Source organism: Thermobia domestica, chromosome 10 (assembly GCF_964235325.1).
Source record: "Thermobia domestica chromosome 10, izTheDome1.hap1.1, whole genome shotgun sequence".
Lineage (NCBI taxonomy): Eukaryota > Metazoa > Arthropoda > Insecta > Zygentoma > Lepismatidae > Thermobia > Thermobia domestica.
This window is the reverse complement of record NC_137463.1, coordinates 101314605-101337530: the sequence shown is the minus strand read 5'-3', so window position 1 is coordinate 101337530 and position 22926 is coordinate 101314605. Positions and strand designations below refer to the sequence as shown.

The window sequence follows — 22926 nt, the reverse complement described above, 5'->3', positions numbered from 1 at the left end:
CATCCCATATTTCATTGTGGGGCCTCCCCTAACTTTTTTATACACCCTCACAGATGTTTGAAACTCGTTGTGGATCACTGCTTTTCGAAGCTGTATCAGAATAGTCTAATATTTCAGTATTACTTCCTTGTGATGTCCTTAAATAGCCTATAAGTTTTTCAAGACTCATTTGTCAAATAGGTCCATTTCTGATTCATCAGAAATAATAATCTTTTCACTTGTTTTACTTAATCTCTCTCGCACAGAAGGGCATTCTCTGTTAGCGTCGTTGTTTGAGGGATGTCTATAGGGATTACAAGTGTAGTGTGGGTGTCTATTAGTGCAATGTCATTAGGACTTGAAACAATGGCATAACAATAAGATAGGCAGGGTAGGCATTTTTCTAGGAGCGCTGTGCGCTTGGTATATTAGGGGGATATTGGGGCGCCACTACAGATTTTGCATAGGGACGCATAACGCCATTGTTGCATTACTGACTTGAATTTTTATGTTATGTCAAAATCTTGGCTAGCTTGTCCATATTTAAGTTAGGCCGAAGGAAAGTTATTTCGAGCTAATGTGGCACGATACCGGTAATAAGTAACTAATCATTCATGCATGTTGTTGATGCGTGGAAATTGTATATTTTTAAATAGTTCTACTTTTAAATTTGAGGATGTAGTCCATACTCTTAGTTTGTTGTCCCCATCCGTTGTTAAACTTATCAGTATTATTATTATTAGTATCAGTATTATTTAACCATAGATATATTTTTTTGCCTGTACATTGTACTTTTCATTAAAATCATCATGTTACAACTGTCCCAAAGCCCTGTTACAATTGATCCGGGCACAGGGACGTTTGTAATAAGACAGATGCTGTCATAAAACGCTTCGTAACTTTCTACATTAGAAATTGTCATGTATGAAAAAAAATGAATGGAGCAACAAAGCTTCACTTAAGATATTGTCTAAATTTCACTTATTGGAGCCTAAACATGTGAGAAAAAAATAAAATGTAAAATTTGTTACAATTGCCCCGGTCTCCCCTACTGTTAGGAGAAACATAATCTGATATTTAAGAGTGGTTTTTATTTATTTAGTTTTTACATATACAGTTATAAGCAATCCGTTACAGTCGAACTATGAATTACTATTGGTAACGAACCGGACACTTTTCAGCGCCAGAAAAGTTTATCTTTGTGAATCTTTTTGTAAACTTTTCATTTTGTTAAGCTAGGTGGAACTATCAATTAATATATTATATATTTTTCTCAATAATATTTTAATTAAATAGAAGATAAAGTTTAAGACTTAAAACATAATTTAGATCTATATATCATTAAGCATACTACATATCGTCACTTTGCTAGTGTCATAATGAGGATGATGCAGTTCTACCTCCGTTACCCCTATCCAAGATATGATGTTATTCCCTCTAGCCGTTCCAAATATAAAGTACAATATCTTTGCTTCGTATTGTATACTGTAAATACATTAAAAACTCGAGGTCACTTGGGGTACCGTCAATTACTATTCAATTGAGATTTTTTTTTCTCATAGACCTAATGTGAACCCATTTTAGTGGGTCAGACTAAAAGTAAACCTTGGAAGTCCAAAAATAAGGACCAACCTAGGATTATATTATTGTGATTAATAGAGTTACAAGACCCCTAACACAAAAGCTTTAATTGTATTGAGGTTATATCTGAAACTGCAGTTCACGTAGATAAAAATGGAAATTTTATCGACTTGATTGTTTAGTTAAAAGTTTTTTCTTATTTTAGAAATATTAATATATAGTGTGTTACATGTTTTTAATGTAAAGTGTTGGCATACTGATAGTTCTATCAACTTTCCATGTTTAATCTGATGTTCTCCCTCTTTCTATGCTCTTCCCATATTTTGTTCTAAAATACCTCTAGCTACTCTCTTCAAATCTCAAGATTTTAACCTCACTTTCATAGGGAATTCAGTACCATTAATTATCCGAACGGTTGCTGTAAGACAACAATTCTGTAAATATCTCTTCCCTTGGAAATTCTTTTGAATTATGTGGAAAAATAATGTTTCTGAGTTAGGTCCTCTTTAACTAAATTTCAGAATATGTTGGAACACGTGATCTTCTAGTAATTAACATAACTGGACAGAAAGAAATTAATTGAATCCCTACTCAAAATTGTGTAGTGTTTAAAACATTTTTTGTATCAGTGCGGCCATTCATGGTACAATCGTTTCGTTTAGTAGTAGCTATCTGAAACCCCCATTCTTCGCAGGGGAGGAAGATTTATGGAAATTATTTGAACCCATGCCCTTTTAAGATAAGCATTTCCTTTCTTTGCAGGCGAGAAAGATTCATAGAAAGTCTTTGAACGCCTCCGCCCTCACTATGCTCTTTCAATAAAAATGTAATGACAAAATTCCATAATATTACCCGTTCCCATACTCACTCCTTCTCATTCCATGACGAAGGAGATTTAACTTGCATTTAAACATCATCTGGAGTATCATTATTCGTCTCGGGAGAGTGCGTTTCATTTTGGACATAAAGGGCACCAAAACTATCACGAATCAACTTAGGGACCCCAAAAACTATGAATTCCACACTAATATCGGTACTTTTCAATTATTTCTACATGTCACTGTCCCCCTGGAAGTACTAAAGGGGTCTGAATTTGGATTTAAATGCATCAGAAGTGTCACCATTCGTCTCAGTCACCCCATTTTCGATCATCTATCTATCTATCTATCTATCTATCTATCTATCTATCTATCTATCTATCTATCTATCTATCTATCTATCTATCTATCTATCTATCTATCTATCTATCCCTCCACTCATCTCCCCAAGTTACGTGGCTGAATTTGGATTTAAACGGCATCGAAAGTGTCACTGTTCATCTCAGCGACCCTGAAAATTGTGGATTCGACACTAATATCTGTCGTTTTCGATCATTTTTATATATTTTCCTTCTCACCCTTCTCTAAATTGGACCGTCAAAGTGAAATGATAAAAACCATGCCAGACCCGAACCTCATCTATGTTGAAAATTTATCAAGAGTTATTAAGTCACAAACAAGGTTACTTTCATTTATGTATATATATATATATATTGCATGAGGAAAACACTTTCAAAACACGTGGATGAAAAGTAATATTAAAAAAAAAACACTAGTAATTCACATTGAGCACTATTAGACATATGGTCCAGGAGATTAATTTTAGTTCTCAGGAGAAATTTCTATTTGGATACTCCTAAAATAATCACTGGATCACTATAACTTAACGCAATCAATTTTCACTTAATGTAATTTGTCTTTTTTTCTTTCTTGTTAACACTCGAAATGAAGCCCAGAATTTTGAGACTGGATTAGGTCTCGTCATGAATTACAACTATCTGTCTCGGTTTCGTCTGATTTATAAACGTCCGACTTGATCTCGGTCTCGTCTCAAAATTTCTAAACGAAACTGTAAGTCGTCTCGACCTTGGTACCATCTTTATTCATCAGCCATTGAACCTTGAAGAAGAACAAGTATGATTCATTTGATTACTCCTTACATTTCATAAACATTATTATGTTATAAAGCTTTCATGCATTTGGTAATACATGTAGAAATTATAGCTTTACTTGTTTTTATACATGTTTATCATTCCGGGATCAACACTCAATAGAAGTTCATGATATTTGATTCCATATTATTCGGTAGGTCTGACGCATATATTCGAAGTTCACTCAACGAATATTTTAGTTTTTATTTTTTTATTGTTTATTGTCAACTTGTTTCGTTATATGATAATTTTAACATATATTTGTGTTAGTATTTTTAATATAATAATATTTGTTTTTAAATAAATCCTGTCATAGTAAGAGAGTTATAAAAGCTAATATTGGATGTGATGAATAGTTGCAGAGACCGTTTTCTACCTGAAGGAAGTTCTACAGGGTCCAATTCCTCAGGACGATGAGAGACTGGTACAATACGTTCGAGAGAATCATTTAAAACCCCCAGCTGATAATACAAAACCTTACAATATTATAGCTGATCCACATGAAGATACGTCTATGGGACAAGCGGGAGAGATCTTGACATTACTTAAGAACAAAGTGAGTAGTTTATGTATTATTTCATACTAATTGTATACTAGTGTATATTAATATTTTATAATAGTACGTAGTAATCAAAACGAAACTAACATATTCTAGAATACACATTATATATGAAAACTGCTATTTACTGTTATCGTTGACTGTACAGCTTGAGCAAGTTCCATTTCCTCTTATAAGTTATAAGAGCTCATCCTGCACGTATTTCTTTGCTGATAGTGATCTATGTTTCATTGCAAGTACCCTTCATTGTTTGTATTTAATGTATTGTATTGTTTCTACAGACAGGGTAATCCCTGACCGATGAGTCACAGCATACCATTGAGAAACGGATTGTAACGAACACAGGACCTCGTGAGCGATTTCACACAGACAAATCAATGGTGCATATCAAGCGAAAATTTGCTGCAAGGCGTAACAAAATTCTCCCGACAAAGCAAACAATTTTGGTATGGGAGATTTAAAAAAAAAGGCAATTCTGCGTATAATTTCACACAATACCTAAAACCGAATAATTCTCTGTTATAAAAATGATGACATACACACAGATTCTCTGGAACAAAATTAATGATGAGCAAATGTAAGACCAAGACCAAATCCAGGTGGTTTGGTCTTAGTCTTGATCTTGCTAGCAAGAGTCTTGCAAGTCTTGTTCTTAAGAAATCTTAAGCTTTTCATAGATAAATTTTACTCTGGACATAAGGGATAATAAATTCTACAATGTACCAACAGCAACGGAAATACAATGTATGTTTCTAAATGTAATATAGTTTACCTTCGTGTAAGTACGTATGAAGATAGTGTACAACATAGGCAATTACTTTTTTTTTTTTTTTTAAATGAATGCATACGCTTCACTACTTTAAGGTAAATCACAACATTTCATAATATATTTATATATTTTTCTTAACATATCGAATACTCCACGAGTTCCCAAATTGGGGAAGCTGCCCCTGGGAGGCACGAGAGAAAATCAAGACGGCACAGATTACTGAAATACCATGAATTGGAAAGTTAATTTTACATTCAAAAGGATTTTTTCTTTTCTACCACGATTACGTAATATTTGGATTGAGCAAATATCCAATGAAATACTGAGATTTCGATTTACTGATTTCAATATGTACTATATGGAATAGAAACATGAACATTACGCAAATGCGATGAAAAAATGGAGGAAACGTGGACATGGAGACGAGGGAGAGAATTAGCTGGGTTGAACGGAAAACGAATGTGAAGGTGTTAGAAACAGTAACTGAGGGGAAGAAAAGAAGAATTTTAGACCTAATTAAAAGGAGGAAGAGAACCTGTTTGGGACATTGGCTGAGGAGGAACTGTGTTATGAGGCATGTGTTAGAGGGTATGGTGGAAGGGAAGAGAGGGAGGGGCGAAGGAGACTGTAGTTGTAGGAAGGTATTAAAACGGAAAATTGCTACGCCAAGACAAAGAGACTAGCTGTGGACCACCGTACATAGAAGCTTCTCAGTTATAGTAAGTGACGTGCCAATAATGGCAGAATAGCTATGATGATGATGATGATGATGATACGTTTAGAAATATTGGGAAAAAGAGAGACAAAAAATTAAAATAATAATGATTATAATCAAATATCTTAATATTTTAGGATAATCTGAGTGGAAATTGGAAACGACTCAACTGTCTATGTCTTTTGTGTAAATTTACTTTATATGTATAAGTATTTTTTTTTTTTTTTACCTATATTAGAAATACAAACTAACGGCATCAAACTCCAACTTATTTGAAATAACTATAAAATGACTCTCACTTGTGAGTATGGATGATTTATTGTTGTATAATGTTATATCGCTCAATCCTCGATATCTCGTATACCTAAGGATGCTAATGTTGTATTGATAAACAATTATTCAACACATAAGCATCCGCCCATGAAATCAAACTTGCGGTCACATGCACTAACAAGGGAACCTTCCGAAAATGATAGTTGCAGTGAAAGATGTGACCTATATCAATTGAAAGAGCTGTAACAGAGATGAGCATTCCCAAAAAATTAGCTGCCCATAGCAATAGGTTCAAGAAATATAAAGGGTGGAAGTTCGGGAAACAGCAAGGTTGGACAAGGGGAGAAAAGTGCAAACTCCGCAAAAAAAAAAAAAAAAAAAAAAAAAAAGGGGGGGGCACGGCAAAATACAATGCTGACAAGTGATGTATAGAAAGAGGCTTGCCACAATAGGGAACAAATCAAAGCCACCAGTGGAATTAACAGTGTTGCCAACTGCAATGGAAAGTATATGTTTTGCAAAGAGCGCTATATGAAGTGAGTGCAATATTCAGTGTCAACCTGTCATGTAGAACATAAGATATGACGTGTATAATCAGTGGTACAATCTAACAAAAGAAAATAGAAAAAAACATAAGTACGAAAAGGACGGAAAAGACGGAGTTGGCCATAATGCGCCACATTTGATCACGAGCTGTGCATATTAGAATAAACAAAACAAGAAAGCCCCAACTATGCAGGAAACCGACGTACCTAGAGTCGAAAAGAAAAACGAGTTCCAAAGTTGGCAACACTGGCCATGAAAATCCAGACAAGTCTAATATAGTTAGGCCACTCGCTTCACAAAAAGAAAATTCCGGCAACAGGCATCACTCGGAATGCATCAATGCTGGAGTGATTGAGGCAATGTCAAGTCGGGGAACATGAAATGGTTGGGTCGAGCCAACAACCGATAATAGAAGTAGTGAATATTATGTCATAGTTGGGTCGTATGTGGGAATATACAGGGTGTCCTACCAAACTTTGTGACCTCAAAGATTTGCGAAACGAACAAAAATGTGACGGATCCAGTTGTGCAGGAATGTGCCAATGTGAGGGGGTGATAAAAATCTGTGAGAAGCGCCCATCATAGGGCCCCAGGAGCCAACTTCAAACTTTCAAATGGCAATAGGGACCGAGTGGTACCTCTTTTGATAGATAATGGAATGTGCAACAACACCTATAGGAAACATTTGCTATATGAAGCATGGTTTTCAAAATGGCCGCCACAAATATATGTTGTATCTTAACATGTCATCGAACATTGTGATCTCAAATTGCTGTGAAGCGAAAAGAGATGTTGCAAATCCAATTGCACAGGAATGTACTCATGTCGAGGGCATAGAAAACGTTGTAAGAAGCAAGTCCCCCAGGGCCCCCATCATAAGGCTCGAGGGGTCAACCGCAACATTTCAAATGGGAACAGGGGGCGGATGATATTTCTTTGGATAGATGCAACACCGCCTATAAGAAACATTTGCTATATGAAGCACGGGTTTCAAAGTGGCCGCCAAAAATGCACGTTGTTCTTGTCACCGAGCTGGTATTTTTGGCGGCCATTTTGAAATCCCATATATTAAATATTTCTGACATGCCTTGTTGCATATTTCAAGATTTATCGAAAGAAATATAACTCGACCGATGGTGCAATTTGAAATTTTGAAGTTGGCCCCTGGGTTCCTATGATGGGGCACTTGAGGGCACTTGCGTCTCACAGAAGTTTGTCGCCCGCTGACATGGGTACATTCATGCACAACTGGATGTGTCACATTTTTTTCGCTTTGAAACTATTTCAATCGTAGAGTTAGGTGGGACACTCTGGATATATCATATAGGCGGTGATAGTACTGCAGACAGCAGCACAAGATGTTTCCTACGCCATTCCACTTGTGTTGAAAGGAGAATGATGAACAAGTAAGAACGATAAGATCACTGGGAGGGAGAAGATGTAGAAAAAAAACAGCAAATGTTTCCACAGGAAAGGAAAATAGTGCACTGCAAACACTCGTAAGTCACTTGCTTTCCTGCAATTGACTGGTCAAGGAGGCTCATAACCTGCTGCTAAAGGTAAGCATTAACCTCTGTACGAATGATCATGCTAGATTAGTAGTAAAGGGTAGTACAACAAAAACATTTGTGGCGATGAAATACGAGAAAACTGAACTTCGTGTAACATATGCACAGAATCAATACAAGGAGTTCAGTAATTTCAATGTCAGCGTTTGGGGTTGAAACGAGGAAAGAAAAAAAGAAAAAAACAAAAATGAGTGAATGCATATTATGTAAAGCGGAGTTCTTTCCAAGTTATGGGTGAGGAAAAGTGCAGAAAACTCAACTTTGAAGGATAAAAGCGCATTGATGTATGTGCAGGTTGTAGAAGGCAAAGGAACATTTCCCCAGAAGACCAAAGAGTTTTTGTCAACTCTTCCGAATATTAAGGCCTTCCCAAATACAACCGCAAACATGCGGAAGAGTGATTTAGGCATGTTTTATTCCAATATGTTGTAGCCAAGTTTGGCAGAAAGAAACCTAACTGATGTTGAGCTACTTGTTGATTCTTGGACAGCGAACAAAGACATCAACTTGCTCTACAAGTATGTACCACCCGGAGTGAATTTCAAAGTTGAGCTGATCCCTCCTGGTTGTACGGGTCTGATACAACCACTTGATGTTTATTTTTTTAGACCATACAAGAACTTTGTGCGCTACGTTACAGAGCTTGTGTTATCAGATACTTTAAGATTTGGTCCCGCGAGAATTTTCTGAAACTTTAAGCCTTAACCCATTACCAGTTTACGGCATGTTTATTCAAGCCTTTGATTATGTTTGCATCTTGCAAGTGTGAATAGAAAGACCATAAAATATTCCGACACCTCTAGAGTACTGTTTCGAGACATTCACAGACGATCATTGTACCATGTTTGACGGATTGGCAGTATTCCGCTGTGCTCACTGCAAATGTATCTTCTGTTTGGACCATTGTCTCATCGAACAATTACACGTGCAATGTTGACGAGCATGCACAAATGATGCGAAGGCTAAAGCCTGTTGCCGGAATTATCTTTTTGTGAAGCGAGTGGCCTAAGTATATTAGACTTGTCTGGATTTTCATGGCCAGTGTTGCCAACTTTGGAACTCGTTTTTCTTTTCGACTCTAGGTACGTCGGTTTCCTGCATAGTTGGGGCTTTCTTGTTTTGTTCATTCTAATATGCACAGCTTGTGATCATATGTGATACATTATGGCCAATTCCGTCTTTTCCGTATTTTTCGTACTTATGTTTTTTCTATTTTCTTTTGTTAGATTGTACCACTGATTATACACGTCATATCTTATGTTCTACATGACAGGTTGACACTGAATATTGCACTCACTTCATATAGCGCTCTTTGCAAAACATATACTTTTTATTGCAGTTGGCAACACTGTTAGTCCCACTGGTGGCTTAGATTTGTTCCCTATTGTGGTAAGCCTCTTTCTATACATCACTTGTCAGCATTGTATTTTGCCGTGCCCCCCTCTTTTTTGCGGAATTTGCACTTTTCCCCCCTTGTCCAACCTTGCTGTTTCCCGAACTTCCACCCTTTATATTTCTTGAACCTATTGCTATGGGCAGCTAATTTTTTGGGAATGCTCATCTCTGTTACAACTCTTTCAATTGGCATAGGTCACATCTTTCACTGCAACTATCATTTTCGGAAGGTTCCCTTGTAAGCTTTTGTCAATGTCATGAAAATGTTATTTTGATACTAATTTTATGAGCACAGATTAAAATTTTAAAGGATGCTTGAACCTGGAGCCAAGGTCATACCAATATAGTCGGCACCTATGGTGTACGGAATTACCGATGTTCAATTCTACATTTCTCTTTAGTTTTGGAAGAAAAGCATCACTAATATATTTTGAAATGAAATGAAATATCTAGTTTAACATCCCACGATTATGCACCGAGCATAAGGGAAACGGTGATGATAAGAAAGGAATAAAATGGTGTAATAAATAAAGTAGGAGGAAACGGGACCCCCCCCCACACACATGGTGTTTGTCCACCAAGAAAGCTCACATGGAGCAAATGACACCTGTGTAGCTTGAAAACGACTGGGAACACATTCATTCCAGTGGCAATTTTAGTGAAGCCAAGAAATTCAAGTGAAAGATGTAATGATTTTTTCCCAATCCGTTTTACATTATATGAAAAAAAAATCAAGTAGTACCGATACTTGTGCAAGACTCTTGCGCAAAAGTCTTGGTCTTGCAGGTGTGGTCTTAGTCTTGCATCGAGCTTTCTGGTCTTGGTCTTGCATGCAAGACTCTTCCACAGACTGCAAGACCAAGACTCTTATGCTCATCACTAAACAAAATGTTACCTATAGTCTTATCAGATAACATATAAATCTTGTGTTGTAATACTCTGTTCTGTTCTGTTCCATCACTACCCGTATTCGTAACAACAAATAGTAATGGAACTTTTGGCTAACCCTGTACAATAAAACTGTAGTAGAGTGTCGATGATGTCTGACAATCACCTAAAAATGATTGCACCGGTTTCACAATAAGTTCCTTGTGAAACTCTCGTATATAAGCGCGGCCTTTCGGATTCCATCCCCCGTGGATGGGTAAATGGTTCGAATTTCACGTTAAGCTGTAGATCCACATATTACATACCGGTAGCCTCGGTGGTGAGTAACAAGTTTACTTTCTAGTTTTAATCACCAACGCTTTTTTGTCTATTAAGGTGGAACATAAACGACTTCAAACAACCAATTAAACGCATCTATCATTGTATCTATTTTCATTCGTGTTGCTTTTAGTAAAATTATATTTTTCTTTCAGACTGTTGCCCAACAAAGGAAGTTGAAGAATACAGAATTTCACATTTCAATTAGGCCTATTACCTTGTATTCTCCAAAATGTTAGTCCTAAGATATTGCTAATATTTTCCTTCTTAAATACAATTATTTATATGAGTGCTGGCATAAAAAGTACTTAAACTAAGATAAAATAATTACAAATAGAGAATAAATATACACACAAAAAATCAACATCAACTAATTTACTCAAAGAAATAAATGTAGCATCAACTAATTAGAGATGTTACAAATGTAAGGGATTTTAAACTCCAACACAATCAATTAACCATTTCAACTAAACGTTCTGCAATAACTATCTCTAATTCTATGGCCTATAGAAGCCGAAGGTTAAATGCTGCATTTAGAAAAGCTCTCAATTTACTTCTGTCCTTCGCTAACTGAATTCAGTTTCTACTTTGTATTCCTATCTGAGAGAGATTCATCTTAATACTGTCTTACCAACGGCATCTAAGTCTTTCTAATGTTTTTTCTCGATTGGATTCTCAGTTAAAAGTTTGAAAACGTTCCTATTATCTTCCATTCTGGTTATATGGCCTGCCCACTTTATTCGCTTAGACTTAGGTTGATTTAAATGTTAACTGATGTGTTCAAAACACTTTAGTCGGTCTCTAAATTTTTGCATGAAGCACTGTTTACCGAACTCTGTCAGTTATATTAATTATATATACGTATATTTCATGGACTAATATAAAGAATTCATGAGTGTGTTACATTGAAAAGGTTGGACTCATGGTATGAATTGACATCGGCCAATAATGATCGTCCTCTGGACATGTGTGAATCTGTGAATGTAAGAAATAACCAGAAAAGTTTCTTCTATCGCAATGTTTTTCGATCTGTGGTTCACGGAACACTGGGTGACCGCAAGAGTTTGATAAGGGATCTACGGGACATTTTTTTATTCAACTTTATCTTACCATGTTGCTGATATCTGGGATATTTGTAATGTGTATTATCTCGATCATTAGCGTAGCCAGGCTGTGTGTTTGGGGGGAATTTCTGTTATAGGTACACTCATGTACAAAATTATTGTCGCATGTCTATAAATATGTTGTAGGAATATAATTTGATAACGAAATCGCCCAGTATTTCTTATAACGTTAGTATGTGTATAATCGGCAAAGACATGTATGTGGCAAATTTCATGTGAAAAAAGCAGTAAATAAGAACAATAAAATAAAAATAAAACTTTCTTGTCCATTTAGCAACATTTTATTTTACTCATTCTAATTTTCGTATTTATAATTCTTTTCCTATGAAATTTACCACAAATGTACATTTCCTGATTATACACATAGTAGCAGTTTTAAAAGTACCCTGCAAAATCATTATCAAATTATATTCTTACAAGAAGACAGTTATAGATATACGACAATCATTTTTGGACATGAGTGTACATATAGAAAAATTACGAACAAAAAATATATAAAAAATTACGAACAAAAAATATATAAACATAAAATATATAAAAAATTACAAACATCAAAGTACATTGTCGGACCTCTTTGGGGGGGGCCGGCCCCTCTGAGCCCCCCTTCCCTACACACTGATTTCGATCAATTCAGAAGAATAGAATACAAATAAACAAAATAAAATAATAAAATTATCAACTTAGGATGAAAGGTGTATCACTCATCATATTAGGTGGATGTTGAATTCATAATATTAGGGCTGAATGAAGTGGTTTGTTTTTTCGAGTGTTTCCCTTTAGAGCAGTATTGTATTATTATGAACGATGTATTTAGTGTTGCAGAATTGTAATTTATCATTTTAGTTTTGAAATGATAATGATATGACATGTAAAATTTAAAACAATAAGACTTGAGACCACGAAGAATTAACAGTAGCAACTGTAGATCCGCGATATCTGAAAGAATGGAAAGTAACGTTCTATTGGATTATCATATCAGATAAAAAATAGCCATACTACGACAGTCATACATGGCCAGGACTCAAGGCAGTGGTTGGATCTTGATTAAAGTCCATAATTGTTTCCAAAGCACCTATACAGTATGTTGTAGCTGATATGATGATCTAACGTAGTGTTGAGCCATCATCTCTTTCTTGGTCGAGATGAAAACATCACTGCGGATCGTTAAAGTGAACTCCATGAAATACACCGTTACTTTGCCCACAAGCATCCAGAAATGTTCGAAGTCATGCTGTTCTAATGTCACATGGCAATCCGCGACCAAATGTCTCTCTAAGGACGTTTCGGTTCTGCATGAATTATAATATGAAACCCTTTATCACCCAAGGTACTCTCATATCCTTTCTCCCGTTGGTTACTATTTCTACCGGCATCTAGAACATTTGTTAGCAAGGAATACTTTCTCTTATGATCGGGTGGTCCAACGTGCGGTTAAGGACTTCCTCGCTTTGCAGACTTCAGAATTATTTCTCCACGGAACCAAATAGTTAGCTGAGCACAGGCAAAAGTGTGTAGTTGCAGACGACGATTATTTTCATTTGGCCAGGCGTTGTAGTTTTCTTTTCTTTCCCATGTAAATGACGCACGTGGGGCAAACATTTTATTTCATCAACGTAATAGCACACCACACGTAATATTCGATGAGTTTTAGGTCTTTATTCAAAGACCCAGAAAATATACTTTTCTTCTCGATAAATGCTTATTTGACCATTTATGTTTTTGCTTTATTTCACTTTGAATCAGGCGCTAGTGTTTATTTACTTAGTTTGCCGTTTTATTGTGTACTGTGAATTACTAATCATGTCCATCCCAGTTAGCTAAGGACACAAACATACCGTAACTTTTTACGGCCTCTATTACAGTTATCCCCTACGCTGGTCTAAAAATAATTGTATAACCCCTTAAATTTTATATTCTATCCACTATATTTAAGTGCTGAAGTCAAATCTGATCAAATACTTTTTTTCAAGATGGATTTGAATCCCAAGTTTGTTTTGTTTCCAGACGGGTGGATTCTTTGTAGAATGCGGTGCTCTAGATGGTGAAACAAGATCGAATACCTTGCGTATGGAAAGAGATCTTGGCTGGACAGGTCTTCTTGTGGAAGGTGATCCTAGCAATGTAGAGTTAATAATGACAAAGAACAGAAGAGCATGGGTAGCTGATGTTTGTTTATCACCAACCTCTTACCCGCAGAAGGTGAGTAGTCTCAATATTCGAAAACTAAGTGTGAAAGTGGCAGACGGAAGTGACTAGGGAACTTGAAACTAGGGGGCTTCGATAAGGCTGAGGACCTATCGAACTTTCGGAGTGAAAATTTATCGAGTTGTAATCGGTTACTCGAAACCGTTCAAGTATTTGAAATTATCAAAGTTTCGAGTATTATCGAAGTTTCGGGTATTATCGAAATTTCGAGTATTATCGAAGTTTCGGGTATTATCGACATTTCAAGTATTATCGAAGTTCCAAATATTATCGAAATTTCGAGTATTATCGAAGTTTCGGGTATTATTGAAAGTTCGAATATTATCGAAAATTCGGGTATTAACGAAAGTACGAATATTATCGAAAATTCGGATATTATCAAAAGCAGTGATGGACAGTTCGGTTCCTTCACCTCTCCAATGATTCCTTCTTGCAGCCAAACTAGTCAAACATCTTTCACCATGTGATAAGTTTATGCCAGATTGTATTTGTGAGAAAAGAGGAATGCGTGGAGAAAGGGATTGCTTCTTCGACACCCCACCCCCCCCCCACACACACAGTTTAATTTCTTCCTGAATTCTAGCTCTTATTTGTTAATTGTTGACCACTTATTGTATCAGTGTTGCCAGACTTACGGTCTTAAACGTACAAATCGAGTAATTTGCTCTTCGTACGATATAGTATACGGTCCAACATCTAAACCTTATTAATCATGTACGGTGTTGCTAAAATTGTGTAGGAAAATTTTATTTTTAAGCTAAATGTATTATCTTCTCTCATATTTTCTCTCTCTCAATGGCCACTAGTTCACACATTGAAGCAATCAGATATGATGACGCTTTGGGCGCACTCCCCCCTCTTCGCCTATTAGTGAAATAAATGTTAATCAAATTAGTGGTAATCTCAGGAGGTTGCTCAGGAGGGATATTCCGCCACAAACATATTTCTGATCCTGTTCACCGTGGCTTACTAGTATTTTTAGTACTCTCTCCGTCTGTGTATTCAAAATCGTCCGAGGTAGGATAACCATTATTTCTGGATATTTAATTTAGAATGGTGTGTGTTTATTGAGAAGCTAAAAAGGTCTAACCTTAGATTCCAAATATGCTAATTTTCTATACTTAAAATATATTTTTATATTATTGTCTTAATTATTTTTCTGAGTAAAGTATTCTTCCGAAGAGCATCTGATCGCTATTGATTTTTTTTCATATATATCAGCACAAGACAGAATTGCAAGCCAATTACTTGACCAAACAAGCGAAATTTCCCAGTCTTCCACTTTCCCTAAAATTTCGGACATTAGTTAATCACAGACAATTTTCCGGGCACAGGCTTGAATCCCGGACGTATGGTAAGGCTACCCAGGAGAAACCTTGAAATCATCATTGAGTTTAATGAATATGAAAAACGGAAATAAAACTATTACCTAGACAGTGAATATATACAGTGTGTTTCAAACAGTCGGTCTGTACATTATGATGAATCCACACACTAGCGGATCCAGAAGCGTCGTTTGGTGAGGGCAGATAGCTTCCTGGACGAATAATGTTGGCTTAAAATACGTAAGAGTTTTACATCAATTCAGAATAACGTGGTACATTATTTTATACAGGGTGTTTCAAAACAACACCGACAACGTTTGGAAGGTGATTCCTGACACCAAAATAGAACATAAAGTATAAATCAATCTGGGTGCACAAATGCTTCCTTTTGGAGTTGTAGGATGCCGAAAACACAAACAAATGAAATTTAAAGGTCCATAGCTTCAATCCTATGAGATCTACCGCAGTCGAGTCAAGACTTTATTTAGGAACTAATATGTGCCCTATCCAAATATCCGAGTTTCAGAATCGTGTAGTACTTCCGCAACAATTATAGAGGTAGTTGGGGAGTACTTCATTTATATGCCCAAAGGCAAACTCCCTCTATAAAAGTTGTTGCGTGAGTACCTTAGGATTCTGAAACATGTATTTTTGGATAGTGTACACATCAGTTTCTAAGTGAAATCTTGACCAGACTACGGTAGGTCCCAGAGTATTGCAGCTATGGATCTTTAAAGTTCTTTTTTTAATGTTTTTGGTAGCCTATAACTCCGAAATGAAGCACTTGTGCACCCAGGTTGATTTTTATCTTTTGTCTTATCTTGGTGTGAGGAATCATCTCTCAAACGTTATCCGTGTGGTTTTGAAACACCCTGTATATAGGTCTATTAAAAGGAAGTTTGGTGGACGAGGTTGCCCCCAGCCCTCTCCGTGGATGTGTCCCCAGCCCTCCCTGTGGAGGAAGAATGTTGGAGATTCTGCTGTATTCCTTTCAACAGCCTTAGCTTCCATGCCCATCCATGGCTTAAGTAGGTGGCCGAAGCAAGATGATAGAGGTAGATGGGAAAAGTATCGACAGCTTGTAATTCTTTTCAGAACGTGAAATGCAAAATTTTAATTTGTACAGGGTGAGGAAAAAGTCTGGGTACATTCCTATAAAAGTCGGACGGTGTGAGGAATCATAATGTCGTTTGGTATGGGGTATCTATAGGTGGGGGCGTAACTTATAGGAGTTATGGGGACAGTGGCAACCATCTTGAAATCTGCCATCTTGGATTTGAATTTTTTAAACAGGAAGGGGTCATGTTGAATATCATTTTACACTGCCTTTCTCTGAGGAATACACCTGTGCAATCCGCTCTGCGATATCTTTATTTGTGTGGGAGTTATGACCTGTTAAAATTTAAAATTGCAAGGAGGTGTTCAATTTTCTTTATCATTGCAGATGATCTGAAATAGCACTTACACAGAAGAAACGCATTGAAATTGTGTTAATGAGTGGTGGACGAACTGGCAGAGTGATTGCTGCTGACTTCAATGCCCTGCATCCTGAAAGAAATGACATTTTATATATGATAATTTCGAACTTATTGGGCAAATTTCGCTCACAGGTTCTGAAGCGGACAAGCCACGCAGTGGACGTCCAAGAACAACCACCGATGAGGAAACTGCAACAGCAATTGTGTCATCGGTTGTGAAAAGTCCACATCGCAGTGCTCGCCGGTTATCAGCAATATCCGGTGTCAGTTAACGTTCAATTCTGCGTTTGTTGCACACACACCAATGGCACAAGTAAAAGTTACAGTTGCAACACCATCTCTCGGAGGATGACCCTGGTCAGCGGTTAGTTTGGAGATTGGGCTCTGAATCAGTGCGACAGTAATCCAAACTTCATACGATAGGTGTTGTTCAGTGACGAAGTTAACTTATATGTGCAAGGTGAGGTAAACAAACAGAATCACCGTTACTGGTCAAATGCAAACCCCTCATGGGTGAATCTCTGTAAACTTGTTGGTGGTGGAAAAGTGATGATTTGGTTTGGGATACAAAAATTGTGGTTCCGGTGTTTATTGATGGAACCTTGAATGGGGAGAGGTATCTTAACATGCTTCGTGATTATGTGTTTCCAACATTGTTGAATCCGCAGGTTGATTTCCCAACTTTCTTCCAACAGGACAGTGCACCTCCCTACTATGCTACTGAAGTCAGACAGTTTCTGGATGAATAGTTTCCAGGCCACTGGATAGGTAGGAGGGGTCCTATGGAATGGCCACCACGGTCTCTGATCTCACACCTCTTGACTTTTATCTGTGGGGTTATTTGAAATCAATTGTGTGTGAGGTGAAAATCAACAACGTAGCTCATCTCCGTCGGCGTACTGAGAAGGCATGTGCGTCTGTTGACCCATAGGCTCTGTGACGTGTGCAGCAAGACCGGAAAAAAGACTCCGATTGTGCATGCAGCGCAATGGAGGTCATATTGAGCATATGCTGTAATGTCGACTCTGACAAGTGTCCCAAAATTTAACATGTCAGAATCCTACATAAATAAAGATACCGCAAAACGGATTGCACAGATGTATTCTTCAGAAATAGGCAGTGTAAAATGATATGCGACATGGCCCCCTTCCCATTTGAAAAATGTAACCCAAATCCAATCCAAGATTTCAAGATGACCGACGCTGTCGCCATAGCTCCTCTAAGTTGCGCCCCCACCTATAGACATCCCATACCAAACGACATTATGATTCCTCACACCGTTCGACTTTTATAGAGATGTATCCAGACTTTTGCCTCACCCTGTATATTAATTTCTTCAATTCTTACCTGTTTGAAGCTGAAGAGGAAGGACGTGTTTCGATATCTTGATTAGCTGTTCCATCTGTAGATAATACTTCAATTTCGTGTGGATCATCTACACTTCTCTCACGTTTTTCAGATCCAGACTCTTTTTTAAATTCATAATAGTTCAGTGGATGCTTTGTTTTCAAATGGTTGATCATACCAGAAGTGTTTCCAAATTTTGAAGAAATGACAACATTACAGTAATGTTATCAATATTGCACTTAACTTTGTGATGGCACGTATTGTAATAATGCCACACAAATGATCTTTTCGCTGACATTTTCACTATACAGCAACTTAAACACACCTTCCAGCGCTGTTTCAGCTTGAATTAGTAGTATAACCTTGTTTCCCACAGAAAAATCTGATTACAACTGAAGTCCGTGTAATTGCAATCGGTTTGAAAGACATTGATTGGCATTTTTTGTTTTGGAAAAGAAAGAAACAGTGATAAGTATGTACGTAGGACATGACAACAACAACTGCAAAGCAAATAAGTGCGACCGTCTTTCTTTGAAAGTCTGCAACGTAATACTAAGCAGCTGAGAGAACTCTTGAGGAAATAATCGGAAGTGATCGGAAGTTATTTTAATTTGATATGGATTGAAATGTAAGTCAGAGCTTTATGTTTTTCTCCCCTTTCCCTTCATCCCTTTTTTCCCTCCCTGGGTGGATCCCCGACCAAGTAAGTTTGTTGTGGACAACATCGTGTCCGTGGGTTTTCTCGTCGTATTCCCGTTCCCTCCCACATTCTCATTCCACCAATTATTCCATCATAATTTACTTACCTTAATCATCCTTCTCCCTCAGCCTAAAGGGCATAAGAGTGGGACGTTAAACTGGAAGATTTCATTTCATTTTTCTTTAGTCTCCATTCTGTCATATGTAAAGTTCTCCTTTGTGCATAGCACCATGCCATGAGGGCATATAGGGAGTGTAGAGTTAATTCTTCAAACTTTATTGATCTCAGTCGTTCGGCCGCATACCCTCTCCAAGGTACGCATTGAATCTGACGTTGGTATTTCAATGTTAGGTGAATCAGTGGCATACACAATGGTTGGTTTCGGGGTTTTAATTCCCGTAAACAGAATGACATACAAAAATAAACATTTACCATATTATGATATATTATACAAATATCCTGAAATTATATGAACTTGGGACTTGAAAGCCATTGACGAACTTCTGGGTACGCTTCTGGTGAACTAACATACTTTCCAAATTCTGCTCCTTCTATTGTATGACTAGCTTTCTAAACCAAGGTTGTCGATATTTAACAAGAAATCAAGATACTATCGAATAATAAGCGTTTAATATATATACACTGTATATACAAAAATAACGCTTTCGTAAAAGAATTAAATTGATTGGATGAACAACCCTTGATAAAATGTGCATACGCCCCTGGCTCATACTATACAGGAGACAATTCTTAGACTTTAACTTATTTTGGATGGTGTGAAATTCTCGCAGCGGATCCACTGATGAGGAGTGTAGTGGTGGCGACTTCCCAAAGGTTACCCTTTTGTAGGCATATCCAATAAAATACTGCACTGTTTTATTCTGATTTGATCTAAAATGCTGTATTTTAAACATGTATTATTCGTCCAGGAAGGGAATGAACGAGTCCTTTCGATAAGCTGTAAGCGTATGTGGATCCACTATAATGCAAGACAGCAGTGGCGGATGTAGACCCAGGCGGAAGGGGTCTAAACCCTCAAAGTTTTTAAAGTGAGAAATAATTGAAGTCATTATTTATGTATTTTTGAAAGTTTATGGTAAACTCATAATATGCCTATCATAGTTTGGATTCTGGATTTCCGGATTTCGTTCTTAATTTTTAATGGATTAATTACAAGTGTGCGTAAAACTAATAACAACAATAATAATTGGAGCATTGTCTTTTCAGGTAATGTTTAAGCAATGGTTTAACAGAGGAAGAATAGCTAAAAGCTCTGCTTGGCATAATGAGAGCGTGAGTCTCGTCGAGGTTCAGTGTATGCCTCTATACACGATTCTGCTTGCTTTGAATCAAACAACTGTTGACTATTTTAGTTTAGACGTTGAAGGAGACGAATTGAAAGTGTTGCGAACAATACCATTTGACAAGGTAAATATTAAGGTAAGTAAACGTATCTACCCAATTCCAGTAATTATCTAAAGCAGTTTTTTCTAGTTGGTAGCTCGCGGACTTTAGTGATCCGAGGAACAGATTTATTAAGTTCGTAGCATTATTTACTTCAAAGTTATAAATAAAACCATGGACGACCTATGTGAATGTACTGCATTGTGTATATCATAAATAAAGGTTTGTAACTTAATTGTTGCTAATATTGCTATTTTCTCTTAACTAACTATAGTATTAATGAGTCAAGATATTGAAAAATTGCTATAAACTATACAGTTATGGATTTACAAGGTGCATGAAAAGTAAATTTACTTATTATTTGTAGGTTATTTTAAATATGAACACTTTCAACATCAAATCATGTTTTTAAGTTGCTTTTCCAAATTTTCCACGTCCTTACGACAGGAGGTTAGATATAACTACGTCTGACATTTTACTTTGTGTTTCTTCAAATGTTGGATATTCCGAACTACCTTGACTAAACCACCACTTTAAAACGACTCCTAAAGATGTTAGAACACTTGAGGAAGGACTGTCAAGGATATGCGATGAAAATAAATCTTAACAAGACAAAAACCATGGTAATTGAAACGAAGCCTTCGGTTTCAAATATAGAAGTAGGAGGGGGAGAAATTATAATAGATGAGTAGATTTCGATGCCTGGATAGTATTATTAGTGATGATGTGAAGTGCAAACTGTAATGCCCCTCGATCTCGGTCCGATAGGACTCAACACTGAATTTTTAAATTAAAAAAAAAGAAAAGGAATCCTTACCCCACAAGACCAGAGGCTCGTATCCACTAAGGTTACCGCAAGCAGCCGTGAAATTTTCCAGAAAACAAGACTTAATATTATTAAGTTTTTAAAAGTATTATACCAAATCAGAGCTAAATTTTCATCTGATAACAATTTATTAACAATAATTCAAAAATCAAAACAGCTGAATAAATAATTTGAATTAAAGATTGAATTGAATATATATGCAGTGATAATTTCCTTCAATTCAGCAATCTACCTTACAATAATTATTATTTAATTCAAGATACAATATACAACACCTTTAACAGATCGATTGTCCAATTTAATCAAGAATTTTAACGATTTGACAACTTACTAATTTATGAACGATGTAGCAACAAATGACGTAAGGTAGTATTTTCGGAACTAATTACTTAATAGAAACGAGGCAGCAATAAACCGCATACACTAATAACTTAAGTAATGATTACTTAAATAGTTGAATACGTTAGTCTTTCTTAAAGCTTGTCTTGCAATTTCTGGAATTTTACTTTCTTTCAAATTACGGAAACAGATCCGAGTTCGATTTTTTTTAACAAATTTGACTGATCAACCAAATGGAGCAAATAACACAACCGAACACATACATTAACTGTCACGAAGACACAGAAAGGATAGAAAAGGAAGTTAACAAAACTGGTTTCTTACCTTTAATTATCCGCAATCTGCTCACCCTCCTATTTCCTTCTCTGTCTGTGCCCAATGTTAATAAATTCAGGAAAGAAATACAGAACCAACAACCAGCAAACAACGACAGGTTCCTTCAACAAAATCCCTCCTGGACTCGGCCATTCAACAAATACTCAAAGCAAAAGCGAACGGCAGTTACTCGCAGCAACACCAGCGGAAGCAGAGACAGGTCACAACTGACCTCCCACTACCTACGGAGCCACGAGGCAGGGAAGAAACGCGTTGTTGCCACATCGTCATAACTACAACCTCTTATTACTGCAATTCACATAATCCAATATTATTTCTGGTAACAACATACATTATTTAAATATTTCTTCTTTCTTTTCATGTCCATAATAAGTATTTAATTTAACAATTTTTATTCATTTACATTTAACTTGATTAAGTTAAATAGACTCGTCCATATTTCTGGGGGATGTTTCCTAAGCCGTCAAACCAGCGCAGAGGTATCTCCCAAGGAACGTCATCCAGTGGCGGCTCGAAGGGAAGTCACATCAGTGGCGGTTCCAATGTATGAACCATTAGAACCTACCCCTCCGCAAAAATATTACACAGTAAAATTTTTCTTTTTCTATTCGAATTATCTAAATTTTTGTTGGTGGCTGGAAAACTCAAACAAAAACATAAAAATAAACAGGAATTAATAACAATTACACAATAAAATTTTATTAACACATTAAAATATTATTTCAATTTTTTTATTTTCCCTTTCATTTGGACAACAATATGAATCTCATTTATACTATAAAATTTCACTCTATCTGGCCAGATTTAAAAGACAAGAATTTAATTCTTAACTACCACAATATACTTTCTTAAAATAAACAACTTACACATAATATTTATTTACATTAATTTTTAATCGTTGTATTTTTACAGAAGTGTACTGGACGAGTGCTATGTGTTTTAAATTGTCATTCTTACCTTGAAGTTATTTACATTCTTCGGGGATAATACTTTTTAAGTTCAGTTACATGCGATCGTCGCCAGCTATCTGAGGCATCCTCAGGATTAGACACAAGCACCATATTAGGAGTTAAAAATCTTTGCACAATAAATGGACCACACCATTTATAAGATAATGATTTATTTATTTTATCTTTTAAAGAGGATTTTACGTGGATTTTTAATAATACCAAATCTCCCACATTAATTACCACAGATCGACGTCTCTGCAGCATTAATTTTCTTCTAGTTTCCCAACTCTTAGTCATGTAACTTAAGACATTTTTCCAGATTTTGAACTATT

At 36.4% G+C, this 22926-nt stretch overlaps 1 protein-coding gene across 2 annotated transcripts in view; it reads left to right on the top strand.

The window, feature by feature from the left end:
- The window catches only part of LOC145662038 (uncharacterized), a 55558-nt gene that overhangs the window by 15928 nt on the left and 16704 nt on the right, over positions 1 to 22926 (top strand). Inside the window, exons 2-4 of one of the 2 annotated variants that reach the window (XM_081727372.1) lie at positions 3886 to 4085; positions 13689 to 13883; positions 19967 to 20167. In XM_081727372.1, the coding sequence (XP_081583498.1) occupies positions 3886 to 4085; positions 13689 to 13883; positions 19967 to 20167 (596 nt within the window). Of the gene's footprint in view, positions 1 to 3885; positions 4086 to 13688; positions 13884 to 19966; positions 20180 to 22926 lie in introns of both variants that reach the window. The other variant, XM_081727371.1, reaches the window with a different exon arrangement.